The sequence below is a fragment of the Cnephaeus nilssonii genome, assembly GCF_951640355.1.
Source record: "Cnephaeus nilssonii genome assembly, chromosome: 23".
NCBI lineage: Eukaryota > Metazoa > Chordata > Mammalia > Chiroptera > Vespertilionidae > Cnephaeus > Cnephaeus nilssonii.
Window position 1 is genome coordinate 16,272,027 of NC_137094.1, and position 23,518 is coordinate 16,295,544.

Here is a 23,518-nt window from a genome sequence, read left to right on the forward strand (position 1 = left end):
AACGTTAAAATGTAAGGAACAGCATTACTCACAATAGCCTAAGGTCAAAGCAACGCAAGGGTCCATCGGCGGATGATAAAGGGTAGTATGTACATGCAAGGGGATGTTATGCCGCCTCAAAAAGGAGGAAAATTCTGACACACGCTACACCCCGGATGACCTTGACTTTATTCTTAAGCGAAATAAGCCAATCACAAGAGGACACACGTCCTATGATTCCACCCGTATGAGCTTCTGAGAACAGTCAAATTCAGAGAGACAGAAAGTAGAACTGTGGTTTCCAGGGCCGGGGGGGAAGGGGAAATGAGGAGGTACTGGTTAATGGGACAGAGTTTCAGTTTTAGAAGGTGAAGAAATTCTGCAGGTGGATGTGGTGGTTGATGGTCACACAACAATGGGAAGGTGCCTCATACCACTGAACTGGATGTACGTACACTTACAAATGGTTCAGGTGGCCCAGCCGGCGTGGCTCAGTGGTTGAGCGTCGACCTACAAACGAGGAGGTCACGGTTCGATTCCCTGTCAGGGTACATGCCTGGGTGGCGGGCTCCATCCCCAGTGTGGGGCGTGCAGGAGGCAGCCGGTCCATGATTCTCTCTCATCATAGATGCTTCTCTCTCTCCCTCTCCCTTCCTCTCTGAAACCCATAAAAACATATTAAAAAAGAGTTGGCCATGTCATGTGACCGAGGTCTCCGTGACCCTGGGTCTGAACTCTGAGATGTCCCATCAGTCCTTTCTCTAACTGTCCGCCCCCTCCTCCCGGCCTCAGCATCGATCCTGCCGTCCTCGGGGCAGATGGCACAGGCAGAGCGAATCGCTGTTTGCTCCTAAACAAACCATCCGGACAGACCTGCGGGGTCGCTCATTCTGCAGCATCGATTCGCTGTCGGTGGCCTTCAGGAACGAGAGACCGGCCTGCAGGGCCGTCCAGGGAATGAAAGCAAGAGGAAAGAGGCGTCCAGGCTCAAGTCTCTTAGATCCTGTGATTGTATGTAACTCAGACCAACGGATTCAGTCCTTGAAAGAAATAGATGAAGGGAGATTCGACGTGGCCAGCGGTCCCCAACCTGGTGCCCGAGGGCTGCTGAGGGTTACAGGGGGGAGGTGGAGAAGACGGAATTAATTACAGATTAAGAAAGACGTTGCCTAACGGATAGAAACTGCTTTCAGATACGATGAGGTTACGAAATGCAGAAGCATTAAAGAGGCCTTGGTGGGAAGGAAGGAGGGAGAGAGGGAGGGAGAGAAAGAGGGAAGGAGAGAGGGAAGGAGGGAAGGAGGGAGGGAAGGAGGAAGGGAGAGAGAGGGAGGGAGAGAGAGAGAGAGGGAAGGAGGAAGGGATGGAGGGAGGGAGGGAAGGAGGAAGGGAGAGAGAGGGAGGGAGAGAGAGAGAGAGGGAAGGAGGAAGGGATGGAGGGAGGGAGGGAAGGAGGAAGGGAGAGAGAGGGAGGGAGAGAGAGAGGGAGGGAAAAAGGGAGGGAGGGAAGGAAGGAGGGAGAGAGAGAAGGAGGAAGAGAGAGAGAGGGAGGGAGAGGGAGGGAAGGAAGGGAGGGAGAGAGGGAGGGAAGGAAGGGAGGGAGGAGAGAAGGGACCCTCAGTACTAAGCAGGCAACACTTCTCTTCCTTCCCTCCCGATTCCCTCCAACAGGACATGCCTGTTAACAAACACCATATTGAAATCACTTAGGCAAACGACTACGCCGCACTGATCAGGCGTTCCTTGGTCGTGATGATCACAGATGAGCACTTGTGTAGCGTATTTGGTGCCGTAATTAAAACCCTCCTAAAGGGGGGGGGGGTGTCTATCACGGCTCAAGCCTCCGCCGCAGCCCCAGATGAGAACACGCCCCACGCGCAGGCCCGTGTGCGGCCCCTGAAACGGAACGCGCAGCCAGCGGCAGCTGCTGTGGCTCCGTGAGCAGAATGACTAAGGCAACACCTTCGACGGCTGAGCGACCGGCTCAGGCTCAGCCACATTCCTGCACAAAAGCACCCCCCCCCACCACGTCCCCCTAAACACAGGGCTTCCACCAGGACTTGCTGTGTCTCGGGGCCTTGGGGTTGGGGTTGCCGGGGTGGGGGTGGGGGAGAGAGCAGTGCTTTTTATGTTATTTCATTGATTTTAGAAAGAGAGGCAGGAGACGGGTGGGGTGGGGGTCGGGGGGAGACATCCACGTGAGAGAGAAACATCGATTGGCTGCCTCCATCATGTGCCCCGATCGGGGGACTGAGCCCACCACCTGGGCCTGTGCCCTGACCAGGAATCGAACCGTGACCTCCTGGTTCACAGGTTGACGCTCAACCACTGAGCCACACGCATGCACTGGGCCACACGCAAGCACTGAGCAACACGCATGCACTGAGCCACTCACAAGCACTGAGCCACACGCATGCACTGAGCCACACACAAGCACTGAGCCACACGCATGCACTGGGCCACACGCATGCACTGGGCCACACGCATGCACTGGGCCACGGGTGTTCAAGGACCCTCCAATGGAAGTCCACGCCGTGCCTGCCACGTGCGACGGCGAGAACATGCCTGTCCCTCCGGAGGAAGGAGAGGCTCCGCGTTATGAGCAAACAGAACAGCGCGCTTCCTGGTTGGCCGCAGCCACGGGACGCGGTTTCGGGCTCCTGCACAGGCTCCCTGGTCCGGCGTCAGCACCGCTGCCGGGAAGGCGTGGCCCTCCCTCGGTCAGCACGGCCGTGCCTGCTGTGCAGGGGACTTCCCGGGGCACGGGAGGGGGACGCCCAGCCAGGACCTGACCGCGAGGGGAGGACACGCGTGGCAGCGCCCCTCCGTCCTGGCGTTCTGCGCCCTTCCTTTTTCTTCTCCTTTTTCTCCCTCCCCTCCCCTCTCCCTCCCTCCCCCCTCCCCCGACAAAAAGGTCACATCTGAGCCTAGACTTTTTGTTGCTGTTGTTAATCCTCACCGGAGGATATTTTCCCCACTGAGTTTTAGAGAGAGACGGGGTGGGGGGGGGGGGGGGAAGAGAGGGAAACATCCATACGAGAGAGACACATGGATGGGTTGCCTCCCGTATGCCCTCCGACCAGGGCCGGGGAGGAGCCTGCAACTGAGGTACGTGCCCTTGACTGGAATCGAACCCGGGACCCTTAGGTCCTCGGGCCGGTGCTCTATCCATTGAGCCACACCGGCCAGGGCCGGCCCTAGATTTGTAAACTCCCGTTTCCGTTGAATCTGTGTGTGCACGTCACACACACGCTTTTTCTTACAAGCCGCCTCCCGTCTTTTTAGAACCACGACCCCCACGGAGAAGGGGGGGAACGTCCGTTTCAGATGGTGGCACAAGGAACGGAGAAAATAAGATCGGGCGCTGTGACCCGTCCCGAATAAAGCCGACAGGAGCCAGCAGAGGAATGGGCGACCTTGGGCACCTGCGGCCACCTTTCCGGGAAAATGCCCCCCCCCCCTGAGCTGCGGGGGGGAGGGGGAAGGACAGACCCAGGGGGTGCCGGGGAGAAGCGGGCACGGCTCCCGTCTCGGGGGAGCCTGGAGCAGAAACCCTCAGGAACACAGGTCGGCCGCCATCTAACGAGGCCGCAGTGTCTCGGGAAACCGTTCTGCTGAGCCATCCCTGAAGGACGCGGAGAAAGAGAGTCGACGAATCAGCCGGGATCCGATTTCTAGACGGCAGACACTCCCCGAGCTTTTGAGCGTGGAGGCTTTGGTGTCCATTGTGAACCGGGCAACAGAAAGGGCACAAAAGAGACGCCAAGAAATCGGGGGGCCGCCCGGCGGGAGCAGCCACCGCCCCCCCTCGCCCCCCCCAGGACTGAGGGACAGAGGGACAACGACGCTGAGTTACTGAACCCAACGAGCTCAGAGGAAGGGGCCCCGGGCCCGGACCAAGCCCGCCTCTGGCCCCGTCACCGTCCCCGCTGCGCCCCCCGCACGGCCTGCCAGGGGGCAGGGTCCCGGCTGGGGCACCCCGGGGCAGCGTCTGGGAGGCTGGCGCCCAGACAGCGGTTGCACACGGGGCTGTTTGAAAAACGAACCTCCACCCGGACCCTGGGGAGCGGTACTGATTCTGTGCACAGAAATATGCCCGGATGGTGGGGGCCGAGCCATCGAGCTTCCACCACGGAGGGAAGTGAGCCCCAGGACCCCCCCAGGGGGGGCGCTCGCCTGGCACCGCGGGGGCTTCCTTTGCACCTGCGCCCACCCGGCAGCCCCGTGCGCCCAGGCACGCGCTCGTCACCGATGGCCGGACGCGCTCGTGTGCCGACAGCTTGCAGCGCACGGTCCTGCAAACCCACCTTCGTTTTTATTATTTTTTGCCAACCACTGGGCTAGGGTAAGGGGCCTCGTATTTTCATTGCAGGTTTGACCACATGAGATTTACACACTGGGAAATTCATCAGGTCTTTTAAAGAAAATAGTCATTTTAGCCTTAACGGTGTCCACACAGGTGTCTCTCTCTCTCTCTCTCTCTCTCTCTCTCTCTCTCTCTCTCTCTCACACACACACACACACACAGAGTCCCTCCCCACTCTGCCTCTCAGCAGGCACAGCCCCGTCCTTTCCGAAGCTCCCAGCAGAACCAGGTCAGTGGGTGAGCGTCAGGTCAGGCTGGAGACAGGACCTTGTTTATTTCCCCCGGGAGCCTCTCACCTCCGGGCCGTGAGTGTCCTTTATCGTGACCACGTCCCCGCCCGCCAGTGAGCGGGCGCAGGATCCAGACCAGAGCGTGCGAGCGACCACGTTTCCCCGACAATCGCATCCCCATGGTCACTGACTCCCACTCACACGTGTGGTCCAACCTCCCCCCTCAAAACAACAGCACACACACACCCCCCAACTGACATAACAGAGAAACAGTAAAATCCGCGGCGGCTCGACGACCGACAGCCCGTCCCCGCCCTGCGTCCGCGCAGTCCCCAGCCCGTAAGCGGCGCCGCGCGCTCTAAGCTCTGCGCTGCCGTGTTCGTATCCGCTGCTCCTGCTCCTCGTTCTTCGTGTCCACGGCAAGCTGCTCGGAGCTTCCAGAACAACCCGGGACTAAACGCACCCCTGGGTCACTCAGCAGCACTCCGTCACACACACCCCCGCCCCCCATGTTCCCTTCCGGATGGAAAAGCAAACGCTACATCTTCCACAGGGGAAGGGGGGCCATGCTCAAGCCCCGAGTCACAGAGCAGACAGACCAGGCAGACATGCGACGGAGCCGTGCTGATTTTTAAAAATGTATTTGTATTGATTCCAGAGAGGAAGGGAGAGGGAGAGAGAGAGAGAAGCATCCATGATGAGAGAGAATCATGGATCAGCTGCCTCCTGCACGCCCCACACTGGGGATCGAGCCCGCAACTCGGACATGTGCCCTGGACCAGAATCGAACCCAGGACTCTTCAGTCCGCAGGCCGATGCTCCATCCGTGGAGCCAAACTGGATTTTTTTTTTAATTTGTTTTATTGATTCTTTACAGAGAGGAAGGGAGAGGGATAGAGAGCCAGAAACATCGATGAGAGAGAAACATCCATCAGCTGCCTCCTGCACACCCTCCACTGAGGATGTGTCTGCAACCAAGGTACATGCCCTTGACCGGAATCGAACCTGGGACCCTTCAGTCCGAAGGCTGACGCTCTATCCACTGAGCCAAGCCGGCCAGGGCCAAACTGGATATTTTTAAAATCCGCTATTTTTAAAATCTCCCCACGTTCCTAAAGAGGGGTGTGATCGCGAACCACTGGCCCACCGTCTGGATGGCAGGGGTCGGAGCGGGGAGTTGGGGGGGCTCGGAGGAGGAAAGGGAGGGAAGAAGCAAGCTGCGAGGAAAACCGCTAAGACGCGGGGAGAAGAGAAGGCGCAGGCGGCAGCCGGCTGAGGCCGCTTCGGTCCCGAAACTTCCTTCTCCCGCAGTCCGCCTCACGCATCCACAGCACGTCCCTCCGCCCCGCGACCCTCCACACGTGACATTCCGTCACCAGCAGCTCCAAGAGCAGGGAGAGCGAGCGTGCCCTGACAGGCCAGGCCTCCGCCGGGAACCGCACACGCGGGCCGGCAGGGGCCGTGCCAGACGCCCGCCCGGGACCTGCCCCGGCAGGGAGCAAGCGCTCCGGGCACTGGCCCAGCGCAATACATACCTTCCTGTCTGGGATGGATGACGCGTGTGCTGACCTCCACAAAACTGGTGTGCAGTGCTAATGACATGCCCTACACACCCTCTTCCCCATGTGCACACGTGTATGTATGTGTCTGTGGCTGCAGACAAGAAATGATATTCCAGCCCGGCCGGCGCGGCTCAGTGGGTGAGCATCGACCTGCAAACCAGGAGGTCGGGGTTCGATTCCCGCTCAGGGCACAGGCCCGGGTTGTGGGCTCCATCCCCAGTGTGGGGCGTGCAGGGGGCAGCCGATCCATGATTCTCTCTTATCGTGGATGTTTCTCTCTCTCTCTCCCTCTCCCTCTCCCTGCCTCTCTGAAATAAAAAGATATTTTTTTAAAAAAGAAATGATATTCCAGCCGAGTTAAGGAACACACAGGCACGCACACACTTTACTGAGCCCTTCCCACCTACGTGCCCGAGCACAGGTGGTTGGTGCCCGACAGGTAACATTTAATTGTGGTACGAGCCCCGGCTCTGCCCCGAGGGGAGGGACCAGGAGAGCTCACGGGGGCGGATGGAGCTCCAGGGGTGGCCAGGAGGAGAGGATCTGTGTGCGTGTCTGTGGGCCTGTGGTGGCTGAAGCCAGACCCCGAGGAAGGACCGTCCCATCGGGGAAGGACCGTCCCATCGCTCACCCCATCACTCCCCCGGCTCAGCCTCCTCTGGGGGCCCGGGAGCGCACACCGCACCCTGGGCATGACTGTGTCTCAGAAATGTCCCCCAAACACGACGCGGCTGGCCCCGGGGCCACAGCTTCATCTCAGAGGAAGACACAGCGGCCCTGGCTGGTGTGGCTCAGTGGATAGAGCGTCGGCCTGCGGACCGTAAGGGTCCCGGGTTCGATCCTGGTCAAGGCCACGTACCTGGGTTGCAGGCTCCTCCCCGGCCCGGGCCCTGGTTGGGGCTCATGCAGGAGGGCAACCCATCGATGTGTTTCTTCCACATCCATACTTCTCTCTGTCTTTCCTTCTCCCTTCCACTCTCCCTAAAAATCTATGGAAAAATATCCCCGGGTGAGGATTAAAAAAAAAAAAAAGAAAAAGAAACGGGGACCTTCCCAGGACCATGGCGACTCCATAAGGCCCAAGAGGGACACAGACCACAGGGAAGGGGAGGCTCGAGCTCCCCCCGGGACTTCCGCACCTGATTTACATCCCTGGTGCACGGAGCCACACCATCCTGTCTGTCTCCAGGGACCTGGGTGTCTGCCCCGCGGGCCCCCTTCACTGGCGGCACCTGGGGGGGGAGAGTGGGCACAGGTGCGGCAGACACCGCGTGACCGCTCCCCGACCCCATCAGCATCCTCTCCATCAGCTCCCGACTCCCAGCCGCCCTCTACGGCGGAGGCCTCGAGGCCGCCGAGCAGGGAGGGGGTGCACGGGTCCGAGGTCCCAGCCAGGCCCGTCGAGCTGTCACAGCCGGCGGCTTCTTCCTGAAATCGCCGCGCAGCCCGTCCGCCCACCTGCCGCCGAGGGCCGCGTGCTCCCAATCAGCGGCCCGGAGACCTCGGCCCTCCCGCGGGCTGTTGCGCGGCCCCAATTCCGAGGGGCCCCCCAGGGGTCCCTGACCTACAGCTTCGAAAGCCGGAAGCCGAACTAATGAAACTCGAAGAAGGTTTACTGATTGCAACCAACCGGGCGGGGATTTTTCCAGAAAACACGCCGGGTCCAGACAACAACAGCTCAAGATGTTGAAAAGCCAAATTGCAGTTAAAAAAAAACAACTAACTAGTCCCCTAGTTAACAACCACACCCCGATGAATGCTTATGGCGTGTAAATGGCTAGTTATTTTGTATCCACAAGCTGGTTATAGACTTATCTTGTACGTTATAAAAACATAAATAAATAAAAGCCCACTCCCCGGTGTAACTTTCAAAGACGCGTTACAAGGGATGAGGGGGTGACACTGGAAAATGACCCCGTGGTGCCACACACTGGGGAGGGGTTCTGGCCCCCACTTTCTGTCCCCCGCCCCCCTCCCAGCAGGACCTGGGTCCCCAGGAGCCCACACGGCCGCCCTCCCCGGGGCTCAGTTTCCTCACCGAGGCAGGAGCAGGCGCTGGGCGAGTCCCTCCTGACCTCACACGTCCGCCTTACCGCATGCAGGCGGCGGTCCCAGGCGGGGTGCCCGCGCTGCGGGAGAGGTGCTTTCTGGGACGCGGGCTCGGCTGCGTGCACGCGGCCTCAGAGGGAGGCGGCTCCCGGGGCCAGAGGAGCCCCAGCTGGAGAACCACCCGGCCCGGCCTCCGCCCAGCGGGGGCGCCAGGCCTCCTGCTCACCTGCCGGGGCGCCCATCGACGCCAGCTGTCCGCACTCACGCCTGTGCCTGGCACCGCTCGAATTTCGTCTCCAACAAGCATCCCGCCGATAGGTAAACGGGGAAACCGAGGCACGGCGGGCTGGAGGCGCCTGCCTGAGGTCACAGCGCTAACGGGAGAAGCCAGAACTCAAAGCCAGGCCCCCCTGGCCACGCCGCCGCCCCGGAGCCGGCTGCCCCGCCAACGGCTCTTGCTGGCCGACCCACGAGGCCGGAGCCAGGACGGGCAAGACGGTTTCACAAAGCCCCACCGTGGGTTACGGAGTTGCCCCGGGACCCCGCACCCCGCACCCCACACCAGCACTTAAGAGCCTCAGCCCACATCACGCACGGGGCCTGCAGGCAGCCCATCGCAGCACAGACCGGCCCTCCTCCCCCTGCACACCAGCCCCACGGCACTGAGCAGGGCTTCCCTTTCCAGCCAGCCCCTGGCACAGATGGCGCCCTTGGCACAGAAGCCGGCGCTCCCCACCGCTGAGCGAGACGCTGGACTCACTCGATCTCCAGGAATACCCTCTGGGCGGCCCAGGCCAACACCGCCACGGCCCCCACTGGAGATGGAGAAAAGCGCTTCAAGCTAAACGCCGGGTCTGAAGTCTGAAGCACCGTCGCTCCGGTCAAAAGGTCAAAATGCCTTCGGCCGAGGCAGACGCATCGCCGGGGACAGGCAGGCTTTATCTCCCTTCTTTTCCTCTTTATTTATTATTGTTATTATTTTTAATTTTTGTGAGTTTATTTGAGCCAAACTGTCTACAATTGCTGAGAAGCAGAATCCCAACGGATTGGGATAGTGCTCTCCCCGCCCTCCCCCCACCCCCGCCTCTTTTTAAATCGATTTCAGAGAGGAAGGGAGAGGGAGAGAAACATCCATGATGAGAGAGAATCATGGATCAGCTGCCTCCTGCACGCCCCCCACTGGGGATGGAGCCCGCAACCCGGGCATGTGCTCTTGACCAGAATCGAACCCGGGACCCCTCAGTCCGCAGGCCGAGGGGCTACCAAACTGGCTAGCGCTTTCTCATCTTGAAAACAAGAGACCCAGCTCACATCCTCCCACATTAATGTTTAGTGACCCACGTTATTCCTTTTATATATGTGTATATATAAATATTATTATTGATCTCAGAGAGGAAGGGAGAGGGAGAGAGAAAGAAACATCAGTGATGAGAATCATGGATCGGCCGCCTCCTGCACACCCCACACTGGAGATCGAGCCCACAACCTGGGCATGTGCCCTGACTGGGGATCAACCTGTGACCTCCTGGTTCATAGGTCCACGCTCACCCACTGAGCCACACGGGCCGGGACACCCGTGTTATTCCTTACTGCTGACCTGGGTGCAGCCCGTGAGCACCCGAGTACAGACGGAGGAGCTCAGCAGTCCATGCATAGGGCTGCCCCACCTGCAGCCCCGCCCGCCCCCACCTGCCTGTTGATGAGGCCTGGACAGCCACCCTGTGCCCATCCAGCCTCAGGCCTGGAGCTCAGACCACCCAAGGACCCAGACGAGGCCCCTCCCGGCCCCCCATCAGCAGCGGGCAATAATGACGGCCCAGCCCCCGTAATCAGCACCTTCTAGGCCTGAAGCTGCCGCTCAGCGTCGACAAGGGAGGAACCTGCCATTTGTAACTTAACGATGACTCAGGGACCAGGGCCCCAAAGCCGGCTGAGGATGCGGGGAAACCGATCCATCCCAACCCGCGTCACTCCCGCAGGACCCGTGGGCGCGTGAACAGCATTGGGGGCCGCGGGACACTGTGGCCGCGGGAGGTTCTGACCCATCTCCCAGGCCCATGGACATAAACACAGATCAGCCCTGGCCGGTGTGGCTCAGCGGATAGGGTGTCAGCCAGCGGACCAAAGGGTCCCAGGTTCTATTCGGGTCAAGGCCGCGTACCTCGGTTGCAGACTCGATCCTGGGCCGTGGTCTGGGCTCGTGCGGGAGGCAACCAATCCACGTGTCTCTCTCACATCATCCTTTTTTTTTTTTTTTTTTAATATATTTTATTGATTTTTTACGGAGAGGAAGGGAGAGGGATGGAGAGCTAGAAACATCGATGAGAGAGAAACATCGATCAGCTGCCTCCTGCACACCTCCCAATGGGGATGTGCCCGCAACCAAGGTACATGCCCTTGACCAGAATCGAACCCGGGACCTTTCAGTCCGCAGGCCGACGCTCTATCCACTGAGCCACACCGGTCAGGGCTCACATCGATGTTTCTCTGTCTCTCCCCTGCACTTCCACTCTCCCTAAAAACCAATGGGAACACATCCACAGGTGAGGATTAACAGACAAACAAAAGACAGACTGGCAATGGCATCTCAGTGACAGGGCGGGCGGGAATTTGACCTGTGGGATTTGTAGGAAGCAGCAGGAACTGTATCTTACAGAAAATAGGCAGTACTGAGGGGGGTAACGAGAATGGTACCAGGTGTCTGACCCGTGGGGTCAGACTGGACCTGGGATCAGCAACCTCAGTCCTTCGGTTCTGGTGAGGGAAGAATTCAGAGCCAAGACTCCCAACTATGAATAAGACATCCTATATAATCCTATAAAATAAAAGGCTAATATGCAAATTGTCCCCTCGACCGGGAGTTTGACCATGGGGGGTGGGGCTGGCCGGTCAACCGCCCGAGGCACCTTCCCCTGGCCACCCCCGCCCCTGATTGGCCCTCCCCTAGCCCGATCGGGGGCAGGGCCGGCCAGACCCCACCCGTGCACGAATTTGTGCACCAGGCCTCTAGTTTATTTATAAAATCACAAAGGTGGCCCTGGCCAGTTTGGCTCAGCGGGTAGAGCATCGACCTGCAGACTGAAGGGTCCCGGTTTCGAATCTGGTCAGGGGCACATGCCCGGGTTGCGGGCTCGATCCCCAGTGGGGAGCGTGCAGGAGGCAGCCCATCAATGATTCCCTCTCATCATGGATGTTCCTCTCTCTCTCTCCCTCTCCCTTCCTGTCTGAAATTAATAAAAATATGTATTTTCTTAAAAAATCACAGAGGTGGAAGAAGTAATTTGTCGAAGGAATGGCCTTAGGAAGCAAGTTATAGAGGCAAAGGAAGGCCCTTGGAGCTTAGAAGTGAGGAAGGTCAAGGTGGCCTGCCTGGGGGGCGGGGAGGGAGAGGCTCGGGCGTGCAACTGGGAGGAACAGTGCGGAGGGGGAGGGTGCTGGGCCCTCATCCTGAGGGTTTAGGGTGGAGATTTAGGGGAGGTCCCAGGGGAAGGTCTCAGTAGCTTTCCAGGGGTGTCCTTTCAGGATCTGGGTCCCCACTGGCATCTCCCCTTTGCAAAGGTTGCTCTCAGCCGTGTGGGTAACGCTGAGGCTGTGACCTGGAGGCCCTGTGACCTGGAGGCCCTGTGACCTGGAGGCCGTGACCTGGAGGCTGTGACCTAGAGGCTGTGACCTGGAGGCCCTGTGACCTGAAGGCTCTGTGACCTGGAGGCCCTGTGACCTGGAGGCCCTGTGACCTGGAGGCTGTGACCCGGAGGCCCTGTGACCCGGAGGCTGTGACCTGGAGGCCCTGTGACCTGGAGGCGCTGTGACCTGGAAGCTCTGTGACCTGGAGGCTGTGACCTGGAAGCCCTGTGACCCGGAGGCCCTGTGACCTGGAGTATCCGTGGGAAATGAAACGACATGTGACCTCACCGCCCGCCCGCAGCCGCTGTCGGGAGGCCTGGGAGGCGGCCGTGGGAAATGGCAGTCCTCCCCGGTTCTCGGGTGTCGGCCGCCAGCCGCCCGGCACAGGAGCTGCTGGCATTTACGAGGGTCATTAGACGCTTTATGGGGACGCTTTATGGGGTTAGGGGCCGTGCCGCCAGCGGGCTGCTGGACCGAACAGCTGGAACGTTACAGGGAGGCCGGCCGGGAAAGGGGACGGCAAAGACCCACAGCCGCCGGAGCAGCTGCTGGAGTTGGGCCTGGGCTCCGGAGGCGCCCGGGGAGCGAGCGCTTGGCGTCCCGAGAGGAGGCTGCTCTGGACAGCGACGCACACGCCCCAAACGAAGGGTCCGTCTGAGCCGCGTGGCCCTGGGACAGCCTGGCGGGCGGATGCAAGTCCGAGGCGGCGTGGGGAGATGCCCGTAGGGAAGCGGGCTGTCATCAGGCTCGGGAAGTGGGGAGCTCTGTGTCAGGCGGGGGGTGGGATGGCTGCCCTGGGTGAGGAGCGGGCACCGGACGCCCTGGTCCCATGGCCTTGGTCCTTCCTGCCTCCAGGGCTTTCCCGGCGACCTTGGTTGTGAGCGTTAGCTCTGTGACCTGCCAAAGGCTGACCCCCTTTTCTCTCTTCCCGCTTCCCGCTCTCGTCCCTTCCCATTCCCCTGAGCCAGTCAGCTCACCCGCCCGTTTTGCTTCCTGTTACTGAGGATCCCTGATCTCCTCGTGTCTGGAATCTACCTTTTTTTTTGGAGAGCGAGAGGAAGGGAGCGCGCTGGGTAAAGTGCCCGGAGAGCTTCCTCCCAGCAGGGGCAGGTCCCAGGAGGGCGGGCGTCTGCAAGGGGAGGCCCCAGTCTGCAAGGGGTGGCCCCGGTCTGCAAGGGGAGGCCCCGGTCTGCAGGGGGAGGCCCCGGTCTGCAGGGGGAGGCCCCGGTCTGCAGGGGGAGGCCCCGGTCTGCAGGGGGAGGGCCCGGTTTGTGGTGGGAGACTTCAGTCTGCGGTAGGTGAGGGGGGGGTGTGTGTGGGAGGATGGGTGCCCTGCGTACCCAGATGAATACACACAGCACCCAGGACCCCGTGTGGACAAGGAGATTCCCACGTGATGGGGAGACTCCGCCCCTGACAAGCCAAAGGCAACAGCCTCCGGGAGAGAGAACCGGCTCCGGCGTTTGGCAAAGGAAACCGAGGCGCGTGGCGATCACCAGGAGGCAGGCACACTGCCAGGAGGGGCCGAGGTCCGGAAGCAGAAAGGTGGCACGGGAAGTGCCTGGTACCTCGGCACCCGGGCTCCTCCTGCAGGGCGGGCCCGCGGCCAAAGGTCAGAACCCTCGCCCCGGCGAAGACAGCAAGGCCGAGTTCCACTCCGAGGGGAGGGCAGGAGAGTCGGCCAGAGCGCGGGGACCGCCATCCAGTGCGCTCCTTGGAACCCGCCCAGGAGGGCTTGCTGGTGGCCGGGCCAAGAGGTCCGCCCCAGGGAACGGCCCGATGAGGCGGCCTGGAGGCGGGGATCCAGGACAGCAGCCGGGACAGAGGATCGCTGGAGCAACGGACAACTAGGGCTTCCTTAAGGCGACGGTGATCTTTCAGGTCACAGAAGGGAGACCCGCACGGCACCCCTTCCGTCCTCCGGCAAGTCACCGAGGGACCCTCAGCGCGCGTGGGCACGGAGCCGGGGTCTCAGGGGCGCCGAGGTGGCAGGTTCCATCCAACTCTGTTGTGCTGTTAATCCTCCCCCAAGGACGTGTTCCCGTTGGTTTTCAGAGAGAGGGAGGGGAAGAGACGGAGAGAGAGAGGCATCGATGTGCGACAGACCCATCGATGGGTTGCCTCCCGCATGCACCCCAACCAGGGCCGGGGATCGAGCCTGCCACCGAGGTACGTGCTCCCTTGACCGGATTCGAACCCAGGACCCTTCAGTCCATGGACTGACGCTCTATCCACGGAGCCACACCGGACAGGGCAGGTTTCGACTCTTTAGCTGCTGATCATGGAGGAGGAATCCCGAGGGAAGACCAGGGCACGTGGGGAGGCGGGGGGGGGGGGGGGGGGCAGGTGCAGGGCCCTGGGGGTTCAGGGAGAAGCATGTATGTAACCACCTGTCTGCTTTCCTCTGAGCGGCTGCCCCGGCGCCTCCAGCCGGACAGCTGCCGCGGGAACGTCTCGGCCTCACCCTTCCGACACACCTTCCGAGCAGGGAGCCCAGGAGGCGAACGGGCCAGGTCTGGCTGGCTGCTCAGCTGGGAATCCTGCCGGGCCAGCTGTTTCCCGGGAATACCCGCCTCCTGCCCGGGACCTCCGCCAGGACCTCGGGTCAGCCCGCCGTGTCCCAGGCCCAGCCAGCTGCCTCTGGCTTTGCTGGAAGTTAGGCCCACAGCTTTGAAATCGATGCCTCTCAGACCGACTTCCTTCTCCCCAAAGATCTGAGACAGCCGGCCGGCGTGGCTCAGTGGTTAAGCATCGATCTAGGAACCAGGAGGTCACGGCTCGATTCCCGGTCAGGGCACATGCCCGGGTCTCGGGCTCGATCCCCAGTGTGGGGCGTGCAGGAGGCAGCTGATCCATGATTCTCTCTCATCATTGGTATTTTTTTTTTCTCTCTCTCTCTCTCCCCATCTCCCTTCCTCTCTGAATCAATCCTATATAATAAAAGGCTAATATGCAAATTGTCCCCTCGACCAGGAGTTCGACTGGGAGTTTGACCAGGGGGCGGGGCCAGCCCACAACCACCTGCGGCCTTTTCCCCTGGTCGGCCCCACCCCCAATAGCTCCCCCCCACCCTGATTGGGGGTGGGGCCAGCTTACCAACTGCCCATGGCCCCTCCTACCGGCTGGCCAACCGCCTATGGCCCTTCCCCTTGGCCAGCTCCACCCCTGATCAGCCCGCCCCCCCCCCAGCCCAATCGGGGGCGGGGCCAGCTTACCAACCGCCCACAGCCCCTCCTCCCAGCCATGCACGAATTCATGCACCAGGCCTCTAGTAAAACTATATTTAAAAGAAGATCTGAGAAACATGAATGGGAGCAATGAGGAATTAAGTGTATGCAGAAATGCACGTTGCCCCAGCCCCACCCACTTTTCTGACCACCTGCCTCATACCTCTTCCTCTGACCCGAACAGGACACCCTCCTCTGGGCAGGAGCGGGGAGGTTTACAGGGGCCTGCAGCCCCCACCCACCCACCCGAGGTCTGGCAGGGCCCGAGCGAGTGGACCCCACTCCGCCCTGGGGACCAAGCTTCTCCCTCCTGTCTCCCAGGGTTAACAGAAGAGCCAGTTAGTTTTTGCTCCGTTTATCAGCCACAACCGGTTTCCATTCTGGGTGAGTCCCCGGAGGAAGCCACAACATCACTCCAGAAGATGGAAACTTTGTTTTCTTTAGAGGAAAGCTGATAGTCTGCAGCCACTGGGTCAGAGTCTCTGGCTATACAAAGTCTTCCCCTGTGCCAGGCCGGCCGGGGTGGCTCAGCGGTGGAGCGTCGACCTAGGAACCAGGAGGTGAGGGTTCGATTCCCGGTCAGGGCACAGGCCCGGGTTGCGAGCTCCATCCCCAGTAGGGGGCGTGCAGGAGGCAGCCAGTCCATGATTCTCATCACTGATGTTTCCATCTCTCTCCCCCTCTCCCTTCCTCTCTGAAATAAAAAAACATATTTATATCTATTTTTTTAAAACAAAACCCCCCACAAAGTCTTCCCTTGCTACTGCGCTCCTTCCCGCCACCTCAAGCTGTCACCACAAATGGAATGTCTTCCAACTCCACAAGGATTAGAGGTGGCGGGTGGGGTACGGAGTCCCCCCGTGGCATCCACCCTCGGACACGCCCAGCCCTGCTGACGCCCGTGGCCGCGCGTGGCAGTCTCGTGTCCAACCTCAGCCCAGGCTCACTTGACTGATGATAGCATCTCCCTCCTCCTGCCGGGAGGGGCCGGGCTGCAGGGACAGGGGGAGGCCCCAGCGCCTGGGCGGGGAGCAGGCGGGGGACCCCCACTGAGGGACCCTCCACAGCCACACCCCGACTTGTGCACACAACCACCACAGGGAGGGGGGACCTCAGCCCACTCTCCTGCTGGCCGCCCACTGGTGGGAACCCCACGGTGACACCACAGGCGGGTACGGGCACGGCGTCTGGACCGCACCCCACCGAGGCGGTCCTGCTGTCATTCAAGACGGGGAGTGCAGGCCCGAAGGGACCGACCCCGTCTTGGAGGAATGGGTGAGGGAGTGGGGGGGGGGGGGAAGAAACACTCCAACCATTTCCCACGAATCAGGACGCCGCACACGGTTCCTGGCCCGCTATACTTTCAAAGGGATATTTAGACTTTTCCACACCGCACCCCCCCCAACCCGGCCACCCCTCACGCCATTTATTCGGCACCTGGGACACGCCAGGACCTGCTCGTGGCACTTCGTTCTCTGCCACACGGTGGAGAGGAGGAAGCCGAGGATCGGAGGGCCTCGGGGAATGAGCAAAGGTCCCTACGCGGAAGGAGCAGACTGTCACGCCCCCTCGAGGCCCATGCATAGATCTGTACGCTCCCCTTCATTCAACACCCCCCATCCAGTGCCAAAGCACGGCTGCTGCCCGAAGGCCCACCGAACGGCACACCGCAAAGTCGGCCTGGCACTCGGAGCGCTCTACAATTCAGTCCCAAACTCCCTCTCCAAGGTGGCACCCCAATATTCTCCCATACAAGGACCTGCTCCAGCCAAATGGGGCCCCTCACAGGTCCAACAAGGGGGCCCTCCGCCGGCTGGTGTGGCTCAGTGGATAGAGCGGCGGCCTGCGGACTAAAGGGTCCTGGGTTCGATTCCGGCCAAGAGCACACGCCCAGGTTGTGGGCTCGATCCCCAGTGTGGGACGTGCAGGAGGCAGCCGATTCATGATTCTCATCATTGATGTTTCTCTCCCTCTCTCTCTCTCTCTCTCTCTCTCCCTCTCCCTTCCTCTCTGAAATCAATCAAAATATATTAAACAAACAAACAAAAAGAGGACCCTCAGCCGGCTGGTCTGGCTCAGGGATTGAGCGACGACCTATGAACCAGGAGGTCACAGTTCGATTCCCAGTCAGGGCACATGCTTGGGTTGCAGGCTCCATCCCCAGTAGGGGGCGTGCAGGAGGCAGCAGATGCATGATTCTCTCTCATCAGTGATGTTTCTCTCTCTCTCTCCCTCTCCCTTCCTCTCTGAAATCAGTAAAAATATATTTAAATAAAAAAAAAAGTTAGGGTGCAGAGAAATCTGCTAAATAAGGAACGAGAGCCTTGACTCGAATACAGGAAAGAAGAGAAGAAATACAAGTCCACTTACACCCTAAACACCGTGGCCAGGGTTTGAATCCTGCCTGTGCGTGCACGCCACGGTCTCTCTCCGTGCCCATACTTTCCAAGCTGAAAATACTGCGTACGTCCCCGTACCGCGAAGATGAACTGAATCCGAAGGAAGAGACTTGCTCGTCTCTAAATCCATGGGAACAATTCAGACGGCGGGAAGCCTGCGCCGTCTCAAACTCCAGGTTATTAGATTCAGGGCGGCGGGGTTCTGTGAAGTCCAGAGCGCCTCGGGACTCCCACTTTTACAGCGGGGTCCCCCCACTAAGTTCACGGGTCTTCCTCCTGCCGCTTCAAAAGCTGCTACAGCTGCCTCGGCACACCTCGTCCCCAGCCCGCCCGTCGCTGACCCGTTCCAGGGCCAGGGTTCCCTTTGACGGCTGGTTGACAGAAAGAACGGAATCCCAGATCCCCAATGCACTACAGTCGTCCATTTCCCACACTTTTTTTCCTACACGCTCTTTGTTCTTTCCTACTGCCGGTCCATCAGAAGTTCTTGGATTCTTTTTTTCAACTAAGGGACGTTTTTTTTTCTTTTCTTTTTTTTTCTTAGAGATAGTCGGCAGGAAGGGAGGGGGAGAGCCAGAGAGAGAGAAACATCCATGTGAGAGAGACCCACTCATGGGCTGCCTCCTGCACGTGCCCCGAGCAGGAGGCGGGGAATGGAGCCTGCAACCGAGGTACGTGTGCCCTTGACCGGAATCGAACCTGGGACCCTTCAGTCCGCAGGCTGACGCTCTATTCACTGAGCCACACCACCTAGGGCTCTTGGATGATGATGATTTTTTTAAACTAAGGATCACTCTTCAGAGATCAACCCCGTCCACCAGCAGAAGCTCACCCCCCACCAGGGGTCCGGCCTCTGCAAATGCCAAGCTCACACGGCGGCCCTTTCTAATCACATGCGCTCACGCACGAGGCCAACCAAGGAGAGAGCAGCACCAGGCCGGCCTATGTGTTTGGTTTCCTCTTGTGTGGCAGGCAGACCGCCTGCAGGTGCCACCAGCACGCCAGGCCACGCGGACCCGCCCAGGCACAGGGGCCGGGGACGCGGGTTTGAAACCTTCCCAGCACAACGTGCCCACGGTTTTCGCTCTGGCAGCAGCTGCACCGCTCCTCCTGGCTCCCTGGCCCTTGACCGCCCAGGAATCACGGGGATTCCGTGTACACACACAACCGTTCTCGAGAGAGAGAGAGAGAGAGAGAGAGAGAGAGAGAGAGAGAGAGCACGCAACAAGGCTAAGGGTACACTATTGGTGCAGAACCAAGCCAGGGAAAGAAAGAGAGAAAAGGAAGGGAGGGAGGGAGGAAGAAGGAAGGAGGGAAGAAAGGAGGAGGGGAGGGAGGAGGGAAGGAGGGAAGGAAGGAAGGAGAAAGGGAAGGAGAAAGGGAAGGAAGAAAGGAGGGAAAGAAGGAGGGAAGGAAGGAGGGAAGGAGGGAAGAAAGGAAGGAGAAAGGGAAGGAAGGAAGGAGGGAGAGAAGGAGGGAAGGAAGAAGAAAGGAAGGAGGGAAGGAAGGAGGAGGGGAGGGAGGAGGGAAGAAAGGAAGAAGGGAGGGAAGGAGGGAAGGGGAGGAGGGAGGGAAGGGAGGAGGGGAGGAGGAGGGGAGGAAAGAGGGAAAGAGGGAAGGAAGGAAAGGACGAAACCCCTGACGCAGCCAACTCCACGCTGACATTTACAGGTCAGACTTGAAGGCTCAGGTCGGTTCATGTCTAGTTATGCGGGTCCCGCAGGTTCCTGGCCACCAGCCCCTGGTTCCAGGCCAGCCCCGCGGTCCACCTCCATGAACTCAGAATTTCCAGGGTTTGCGGCGACACCAAACGTCACGGGAACGGGGGCTGCAGCATTTTGGAGAAGATAACGCTGCTTTCAAACCTTTCAACCACCCAACCCCGCCCGCACCGCCGGCAACATGTGCCCTGCGCCCCGGCCCCTCCCGGCCCAGCGGGCGCGCGGCCCCAGCACCGCGCCGTGCGGGCTTCTCGGGGGGGGGGGGGGGGGGGGGGGGGCCCGGCGTCCTCCCCAAACGCCGGGCTGTCTGGAGCGCCCCCCGCGGTCCCCAGGGCCCCACCGCTCGGCCCTCGGGGCCTGTGCAAAGCGCAGGGACCATCCCCGCGTCACCGGGCCGCGGGGGAGGCGCACGGCGCGCAGGGGGGCCGGGCCCAGCCGGGCGCGGGGTAACGCGGGGGCCGGGAGGGGAGGTCGGGGCAGGGCCGGCGCCGGCCTCGCTCGGGGGGGCGCAGAGACGAGGCGAATGGAAGCGGCAAACCAGGGCGCCCACTCCAGCGGAGGGAGGGGAGTCCGTTCTCCCCGGCCCCGGAGGAACGGGCTGAGCGAGGGGCAGAGTCCAGGCGGGCGCCCCCTCCCCACGCGCGGCGCCGCGGGGCAGGGAGAGGATCCGCGGCGCGGGTATCAAAGGGCTGGAGAGAAACTTGGACTCCTCTCTCCTCCGGTACACGACACGCTGGAGAGCCGGCCGCCTCCCCACCCCCTTTTGTGCCTCCCCACACCCGCACCCCCAAACTTCCCCGCGCAGGGCATGGGGCTTCGGCGGCGGGACAGGACGCCGCTTACACGGTGTGCAGCCGAGGGGGCGTCTCCGAAGGGGGTGGGGGCGCCTTGGGGGGGGGGCGGGGGCGACGAGAAGGGCGTCCGCGGCCCCCGGCCAGTGGGGCAGCGCCGGGGGGCCTCTTCCGAGCCCGGCGAGCGCGGAGGGGCTGATGCGCCCGCCGCCCCCCGCTGCCCCGGGGACTCGGGGAGGCCCGAGGCGGGGGCCCGAGCCGAGGTCCGCACGGAGGAGAGCGGGAGGCGCGGGGAGAACCCCCTCGGTGCCCGGCGGCCACGTCAGAGCAGGGCCCCGGGATGCTTCGAGGGCCGGAGGGCCGGGCGCGGGGGTGCGGGGGCCGGGCCGCGGCGGGCGCCCACTCACCTTCCTGCCGGCGCCGCCCGCGCCCGCGGCCAGCGCGGAGCCGCCCCCGGAGTACATGTAGTAGGCGATGCCCAGCACCCACAGCAGCGCGAAGCACAGCAGCATCCGCGAGCGCCGCCGCATCCTCGCCTCTCGGCCGCCGGCCGCGGCGCCGCGTTCGCCTGTGCAGCCTGGGCCGGCGGGCGGGCGGGCGGGCGGGCGGGAGGCGGCGGGCGGCGTCGCGGGCGCGGGCGGAGGGAGGAAGGGGCGGGCGCAGCGCGGCTCCGCCCCTTGGCGCGCGCTCCCGCGAGGGCGGCGCGCGCCGGGCGCCCAGATCCGCCCGGGCCCGGAGCGCGGCGGCGGCGGCGCGCGCGCGCGAGCAGGAAGCGGCGGCCTCGGAGGCGGCCGGAGGGGGACGGGTCAGGGAGCAAAGGGCGGCCAATCGGCGGGCGGCGGCGGCGGCCCGGGGGCGGGAGGAGGCGGGAGGAGCGCTGTCTCCAGGCGCCGCGCGCCCTCCGCCCACCCCGTGAGTGACAGGTGGCTGCCTGGGCCCCGGCGGGGAGCGCGCACCCGGGCGCGCGGGCACGGGCCCAGGGACACCTGGTCCCCGCGGCCTGGCGCTGCTCTGCGGACATTGTCACCTCCAGTCCTTGGCCTTTGAGACCCTCTCAGACCCCTTTTTTCCCTCTTTTTTATTGATTTCAGAGCGGAAGGGAGAGAGACAGACAGACAGAAACATCCATGAGGAGAGAGAATCACGGATGGGCTGCCTCCTGCACGCCCCCCACTGGGGGTCGAGCCTGCAACCTGGGCCTGGGCCACGCCGCCTGGACACCCGTCTCAGACCCTTACCAGGCCCGCGTGGGCCCACCGACCTGAGCCTTTTGCTGCAACGCCCTCCTGCACCGACCTCGCTGCTCCTCCCGGCAGTTTTCTTCCTGATCTTGCAGCAACATGTCCCTGATCCTCGGGGTCCGTTGTGTTTGTTCACTTGGGCCGAGGTGAGGGCCTGCAACATTTTCCAGGAGCGAACACAGCGCCTCACAGCAGGGTGTTGCATTTCGGGGTTGGTGTGTGTGTGTGTGTGTGTGTGTGTGTGTGTGTGTGTGTGTGTGTGTCTTTAGTAAACATGAAAGGAGGGAAGGGGAAACAGTGTATCCCTGTGTCTTTAAATCTTTGTCACCGGTTGCTTTCTTCAAAGAAGAAGCAAGAGTTTGCACACTCAACCTCTATAAAGATGCGGCAAGACGGATCCGTCTGGTAACAGAATCTGTCTAACCTTGACACCGCCCTTCTCAGCACTGTTTCCCAGCGGCTCCCAGACACGAAATAAATGTGACCTAGCACTGGATATTTTAAAATGACTGGGGAGCCCCCACCCCTGTAGAGAATAATGACAGCTGCCTGCACCCGGGTCTGCTCACATCCTCAACGAAACGCCGGCACCTGCGAACAGGCCTTCCGCGCTCACACCTGCCGAAGGCCGGGAACTGAACTCCGGATTACTTGTTAAACAGAAGAAAGAAAAGACTTCCAATTCCAGCAGCGCTCCCTCCCACGGTGGCCAAGGGCTTACGTGAAGCCTGGGCTTAAATCCCTCCATCGAGAGAAGGCCCCACGCCAAGAGCTAAACACCGAACGCAGGTCTGGCCTTTATTTGGCTTCAGAAAGAGAAGAGGTCTGAAGGATGGTGGGGCGTCTGGGAAAAGTCAGAGAAACAGAGAAAGGGCCATGCCCTCCGAGGCCTGGCAGTGCAGGGAGAGAAGGAAAAGGAAGGAAGGAAGAAGGAGAAATGAAAGGTCCCACGGACATGGAAGAGGGTGACTCCCGGCCGCTGTCAGCTATGAAAAACTGCCCTTCCCCACACGGATAGAACACGCTGGAACCACGAACCCGGCTTCAGGATGCCTAGTAACGAAAACATCCCATTAGTGGCACACAAAGCTATTGTAAAACGAAAACAGAAAATCAACCACATTTCTTTTTTATAATAAAAGGAGTTGTGTGTGTGTTGTTGTTGTTTTTTAAAGACCAATGACATTTTAAATATATTTTTATTGATTTCAGAGGGGAAGGGGGAGGGAGAGAGATAGAAACATCAATGATGAGAGAGAACCATGGATCGGCTGCCTCCTGCATGCCCCCTATTGGGGATGGAGCCTGCAACCCGGGCAGGTGCCCTTGACCGGAATTGAACCCGGGATCCTTCAGTCTGCAGGCCCACGCTCTATCCACTGAGCCAAACCAGCTAGGGTGAAAAAAAAATTTTTTTTTTAATATACATCTATATGAGATGATGGATATTAACTAAACCTATTGTGGTAATCATTTCACAATATATGTTAGTCAAGTTATGCTGACACCTTAAACTTACACAGAGCTGTATGTATGTCAGTTACATCTCAGTAAAACTGAAAAAAAGCTATAATCCCGTAAATAATCCAGAAATAAGAGAAAACTTAAGTTACATATTTAATGTACCTTCCACATACACACACATTGGGAAATGGGTCTGGAATAATCTTAGTACTATATCTTAGTTAAACTCTTAGATTTTCTTTTTTTGAAAAAATATTTTTTTATTGATTTCAGAGATGAAGGGAGAGAGAGAGAGAGATAGAAGCACCAGTAATGAGAGAATCATGGATCAGCTGCCTCCTGCACGCCCCACACTGGGGATCCAGCCCACAACCCAGGCTTGTGTCCTGACTGGGAATCAAACCGTGACTTCCTGGTTCATAGGTCACCACTCAACCACTGAGCCTGGCAGGCTGGGCAGTAAAACTATTAGATTTTAAAAACAAAAAGATCAAATTGCCTTGCGTGTGGCTCTTCCACAAAACACCACGGCCTGGGCGAGTCTATGTCGAAGAAGTGGCGTTAGGAGAAGTTTACGTTTAAAAAATGTGGCTCTCCAAAGAAATGTCAATCGTTGTCCTGTTGGTATTTGGCCGTGCTGACTAACGCGTTTGCCGACCGCTGGGTACGGGATGATGCTCCAATCAGCTGAGCCACCCGGCCAGGGCATGGATGTCCTGTTCTCGGGACAGAACTCTCAGGGCTTTTCCTCGACTACACAGTCCGGCGCCAACAGCCACACACGTTCGCGGCGTGAGCAGAGCGTAGGTCACGCGGCTGCCGGGGCGCTGTCCTGGTTCCTGGCATCAGAGGTGTCGGGAGCCCT

The 23,518-nt window shown here is 60.4% G+C and overlaps 1 protein-coding gene across 1 annotated transcript in view; it reads right to left on the bottom strand.

The window, feature by feature from the left end:
* The window catches only part of GALNT2 (polypeptide N-acetylgalactosaminyltransferase 2), a 67,804-nt gene extending 47,228 nt beyond the window's left edge, over window positions 1-20,576 (bottom strand). The window contains exon 1 of the mRNA XM_079763496.1: window positions 20,356-20,576. Coding sequence (XP_079619622.1) covers window positions 20,356-20,478 — 123 coding nt within the window. The 5' untranslated portion in view covers window positions 20,479-20,576. The remainder of the gene's footprint in view (window positions 1-20,355) is intronic.
* Window positions 20,577-23,518: the final 2,942 nt, after the last annotated feature.